Source organism: Falco punctatus (genome assembly GCF_963210335.1).
Source record: "Falco punctatus genome assembly, chromosome: 1".
NCBI classification, from domain to species: Eukaryota; Metazoa; Chordata; class Aves; order Falconiformes; family Falconidae; genus Falco; species Falco punctatus.
The window spans coordinates 47813870-47819869 of record NC_137580.1 but is presented as its reverse complement, the minus strand read 5'-3'; the positions used below and the strand labels follow the sequence as shown (position 1 = coordinate 47819869).

Sequence of the window (6000 nt, the reverse complement as noted above, 5' to 3'; positions counted from 1 at the left end):
ATACCTGTTTTAATAGGCAGTATATATCTAATCGATGGTTCCAATACAACATTTGAATATTGCAGTTAAGCCAATGTTCTGGATGTCCTTGTATAATACAGCAGTTTCACAAATCACCGTGTAGGGTTAGATTAAGAGTTTCACCAGTAAAGCCCGCAACTATTCATCTATTTGAAGGTTAATATAGCAGATTGTGTTATAACATAACATACTAAAATTCTTACTTGAATCTCACAGGCAAGCACTAGATTATGAATATAGTAGAAAGCTTCCTCAACAGTCTCGCCAACTGATACTAAGCCATGGTTTCTGAGAATAAGGACCTAGACAGACATTGGAAAAAAAAATTAACAGCAGTAAGACAAGTCTTTCCTTGCTCTTGATTACAAAGCATGCCTTCCCCAACCCAACACACACCTCCTTTAATTCTAGATGTAAATACTGACCTTGCTTTTAGGGCCCAAATTTTTCTGAATGACCACCTTTTCTTCATCATCCACTAAAATACCATGGTAGTCATGATAAGCTACTTCACCTAGAGAAAGTGCTTCAGGTGAAATTGGCAAGAGACCACACTTCATGGCAGAAACCTGAGAAATATCAGAACAACTAACTTGATTTCTTGCAACAGAAAAAAAACTGGGAAAAATAATAATAAGAAGAATTATGATAAAAATATATTTGTATATATTATATGTGTATGTCTGTACATATACTACATATACACAGTGGCCTTATACCCCATCCCTGTATTTCACAACTTTTGGACTGGATACAAAAGTCACATTGATTTTGGGTCTGACTCAGTATGGCTGCTTTTACATGACATCAACACCAACATGAAAAGACTCTGGGGGGTGGGTGGAAGCAACAACATCCAGAAAAACACAAAACCATCAAAGCCCCAAATCAGCCGTATCCTTCATTCCTTCCACTCCACTCAGTGATTCCCCCCCATCTCCCCCCAAAAGAAGAAATTTCGTGATGAACTTTAACACAGGTAATTCCACAGCACCGTGGGTAACATCAAGGAACATTTTTAAAGGCTGTAAATCATAATTTTAGGAATGTGATAATTTATCCTTGAAATGGTTGTTAACACTTCTGTTAATCAGTTAAAACCAATAAAAAAATAAAATCAGAACGTGAACTTTGAAATAGTACCAGATGACACTCTCAAAAAAATATGAAGAGGTAAAACTGACTAATAACCAGTTGCTCTAATGAGAGGTATTGGAAAAGTTTCAAATATTTAAGCAAACCTTGATAAATTGTGTTTTACAAAAACAAAAAAATACACTAAAGCTCTTATGACTCACTGTCAAAAGATATGGTTGTTGTGGTAAAGGACACACAAATAGGAAATATGTATTTTCCATTTAGAGGTCAATTTACTGTGCAACCACTCATGTAGAAACCAACTACAGAGGTTCTGATTGATTCAAACAGAACCACGTATTTGAAGGTAGAGTTAAAGGCTTTGTGCCCTTCAAAAAGGAAGCAAATTATGATTAAGGGGGACCCACCTACTTTCCAGATGGTTAGGGTGGGGGGAACAGGACAGATGACAAACTAAGAAGTGTGCTTACCGCTGCCCCTGCTGGCGTATGAATATGAACAATGCATTTAACATCTGGTCGAGCTGCATAAATTGCAGAGTGCAAAGTAAAACCAGCTTGGTTTACACCCAAGTTAGTGCTTCCACGATCGACTACATCTCCCTGAATATTGATTTTAACCTGGGAATGAAAATAATTAGTTTCATAAATGAATCAAGACACTAAAAAATCTGATTTAATTCAGCATCTACCAGTGAAGCTCTAAAACTGTGTTTCTTTCAGTATTTTATTTTAGCAAGTGCCAAAATGTGCATGATAAGGCTGTAGGGAGGAGACCAGGGCCCTTGCTTGAGATTAACTGAAGAGGACATCAGGAACTACTGGATACGACACAAGAAACTGCTGCATGTAACAGGTAACAGTGCAAGCAGCTGACAAAAGTTACAGACAAGGCTGTCACAAATGGCTGCATTTCACAGGGAGTTACACAATAAACTTGCAGACTTCACAGACAGCTGAAGAAGAGTACTGGGACCTTTTAGGGAGTAGGTTCTGGAACAGTCAACATGTAGGTAACCCTACCATGGATACCGTGTAAAGCTGTGACAGCCCACGTAATAATATAAATAACAAATTTGGATATGGACATAGCAAAACTGGAATAGAAGGGAAAAGTAATTATCTGTGAGTTGTTTATTTGGGAAAAGAAGGGAGAAGGGAAGAACAAGCATGGGAGGAATAAAGAGAAAGAGGTGATAAAGGGCTAGTCATGTAAGCAGGCTGCTTGCTGGTCAGCATGCTCATCTGGCTACGTTATGTGCCTTATCACTGTAGTCTTCTTATTAAATCCTGCTGCTAGCTATTTTCTGTGAACACGCTCTCTAATGAGTATATTCATTTTACTGCCTTAATGCAACTTTAATTCTCAAGGTAATTATACTCCTGACATAGAGAAAAGCAGAACACCCTTAAAAAAACAATAACCCCCAAAATCCCAAACCCCACAGTGTGGCCCTTACTCTCTTCTAAAAATCTTGTAGTAGCCAGTAAGGGCAGGTCCCAGTTTTCTCCATTCCTTTTCCTACAGCTTTTTCAATTAAAATTTTACAGATTATTAAGGTGGGGTTATATAAGGAAGAGACAACTTTAGAGGCAGCTGGGGGGGAGTATTGGGACCTTAAGGTGTCAAGTTTGAAATGTCACTACTCTGCATATACTCACCTCACCTGTCTGCTAGAGTTTACTTACTTACAGTAGCCAGGTGGACGGACTAGTATGAAAGTTTCTATTTTGTTTAAACACAAGAGTCAACCAGTTAACTGAAGTTGCCTTCAGCAGCAGTGTAGACTAGACTGAAGATAAAACACTCACAAAATGCTTCCCACTACTTAACAGTTAAGGGAGTTGTCTCTTGCACTGCAACCATTAGATCTCAAAAACATAATTTATCTACACCCTCAGCTACTCACATCATTAAATGATGGCAACTAAATTAAGCATCTGACACAATGTCTTGAAATTCTAATTGTTCTGCATCATTTATGTCTGAAACACATACTGTTTCCCTTGACAAGCCTGACTCAACAGCCAGCACCTTTAAAGGGCATGGTGTGATTAGCTGCCCAAACAACCTGGCTCCTCCTTCCAGCTTGATCAACTGGAGGCCACCTGGTGGTGAATGTGCACAAAGAAATCTCCCTGAGGTACCTCAGCTGCACCAAAACCAATCATGTTCAATAAAACTATTCTAAACACAGAGTAAAATATTCTCTAGGATAGAATTTAAACAGTGACAGATACACAGACAGAGCGGATTCAACCATTTGTATTTTACATCTATGAAAACCAGTGATTACTTACCAGACTGGATGCAGTAACTTCACTATAGAGCAGTCCAAAAGGTACAATGAGGAAATGCTCCTGCTCAGAATTTACTCTGGCCTAAGGACAAAACAAGAGTAAAAGTTATTAAGAATATTTTATTAGAACATGCAAGAAGGCCCAAAGAAGTGAAAGTAACTTTCATGGCCCGAGTATAGAATGGGCAAGCATGCCTATAACATATACAACATGACTTTCATGTATGCTACAACAGAGTCAACTAACAGCACAGTTAATTAACTCATGTTGAACAGAACCAGGTGGCAGGTACATGCCAGAGTCCTTCAGATTGGTGGAAGGCAGTAAATCCTTAGATCCTGTGGTAATGACAACTTAAACGCTATGGGGAAAAGGAATAATATTGATAGAAGTGGAAAAAGCAATTACTGTGTTTTTTTAGAAGAATGAGTTTATACACCAACTGTATTTCTACCCTAGTAAAAGAGAAATTGTGAAATAGAAGCGTGTGAGAAAAAGCAAGAATTTGGCCCACAGATCTAAAACATCCTGATGCTGAGAAGTTTCACGACTGATACTGGTGCCTGTGATACAGCACACTTGCAGGTTTTCTACCAAGTATCCTGACCTTCACTTATGTTTCTGATCTTTTATCTAATTCACACAATCAGGAGTTTATAATACAAAAATAATTCTGACTTCAAACCACTGACATCCTTTGTTGCATCTGTTTAAAGTGTGTACAATAAAAGTACAGGACAGATAAGTAGTTTAGGTGTCTCTCAACAGAGAATTAGAAGGCTTCAAACGCTTTACTGGACATGTGAGACAACTGATTTTGCTATGAGTCTACCCAGATTTTATGTTTGGGTTTTTTTTTAATGTTTTTAAAATTTTATTTGCAAGTTCTGCATTTCCCAAGCAAGACCCAGCTGCTTTATGCTCCCTCATGTGTTCTGCTACTTCCAACATTAAAAGCATACATAGTCTGATACAGCTCTACTGCAGGGGAAAAAAAATCTAAGTAAGTAGTTGATCAGCCATCCAAAAGCTTCTAGTACAAATATGTCTTCTTTTACAGCCAGCTGATAACATGCTATAGCATAAGAGCCCTAAACTGAACCAGTTAGCTGAGGTTAACCTGTACTTTTAGGAATCACCAAAACAGTTCTCCATTACAGAAATGTAAATGATCTAGAAAAATCTTTTACTTGTTTATGCAAGATTAAGAACTGGTATTATTCAAAACGCCCCAAAAGCTAGTAAGAAACATCAGATGTAAGATAAACAAGTAGCAAGACTCACCAATCATCTTACTTTAGGATCAGATCCAATAAACAGTTCATGCCCTCAAAGCAAACCAAGACTTGGTGAATGATGTGTACCTTCTGTAAACCTGTAGTCTCAAATTCTGCCTAACCCTGGAGGCACCCAAGTTTTCTCTACTTTATTGTAATTGACATGAAAGCTCTTGATGCTCTGTAATTCTGCGTCAGGACTGCACCAGTCTGAACAATTCCACACACAGCAGCTGTCATTGACTGATAAGGATCCAGAAAAGCAGATACTTCCACCCAGCTCCCTGATATGCCCAGGCTGGCATATGCTCTCATATCCTCGCAATTCCTTTTTCCTCTAACAGACAGGGTTACGCCCCTCAAAGGAGGCTGTTGTATCTTTTCTCTTACTTTAGTGCACTGACAGCTTTTAACTTGGATGCAATCCCCTAGTAATTAAAGCATCCACCGATTAATAAACTGAAAGCTTGGAGTCAAACTCCAGCTCTGCATGAAGTGCATTCACATTCCAAAGGAGTGCCTTACTACCACACTACTACTTAATGTATGGGCACACGGAACAAAGACAAGACTACTTTGTAAATAGAACCTTGCTCTCTATCAGCTTCCGGAGGTAAATTCTATCTATCAATTACCTTTCAGAACACTATTCACTGAAGGAGTTTGTAAAAGATGAGTAAACTACAATTTGTGATTGCTGCTGACAAACCATTAACCAAGAGCTTTCTGGTACCACTTTGCCCTTCAAAACCACATAAGATACGTTCAGAATCTCGTACTCCAAGTGCTTTGACTGTCTTGTCTTCCACCTCAACTGGCATCACCATTATCTAATCTTCCCGTGCTTCTCCCTCACACCAAAAGAAAGCAAACTTGAGGTACTGCACCCCAATCACATGCCTTTGCCCTAACCACTTCCCTAGGCACGCTGGTCTTGATTACATTTACCTTTTTATCTAAATGCATAAACATTCCCAGAGCTGAAATTTACACTAGAAAGCCATCTTCAAGCCTGCTTCTCTAGCAATCTTTCCACCCACTGCATTAATGTCCCTTTTACAAAATCAATTCTCCTGTCACGTATGAAAAAATCAGGGGGTGGTACAGAGTTGTTTACAGGAACCATTATGTTGGATATGTTCCCTTACTAAAGGAATCAAACAATCTAACCAACATCGCCTTGAACATATGCCTACCCATGTCATTTATCATCTTCACCAGTTCACAAATAATATACCTTAAAATCTCAAAAATCAGTAAAACCAAAAAAAACCGTATTTCAATCAGTCTGCAACTAGAAGAAC

The 6000-nt window shown here is 38.6% G+C and overlaps 1 protein-coding gene across 8 annotated transcripts in view; it reads right to left on the bottom strand.

Moving 5' to 3' along the window:
* The window catches only part of ADD1 (adducin 1), a 66362-nt gene that overhangs the window by 24164 nt on the left and 36198 nt on the right, over positions 1-6000 (bottom strand). For all 8 annotated transcript variants that reach the window (XM_080410480.1, XM_080410478.1, XM_080410483.1 and 5 more), the window contains exons 5-8: positions 3420-3500; positions 1590-1739; positions 447-590; positions 225-323 (exon numbers count right to left, since the gene is read on the bottom strand). In XM_080410480.1, the coding sequence (XP_080266606.1) occupies positions 225-323; positions 447-590; positions 1590-1739; positions 3420-3500 (474 nt within the window). The remainder of the gene's footprint in view (positions 1-224; positions 324-446; positions 591-1589; positions 1740-3419; positions 3501-6000) is intronic.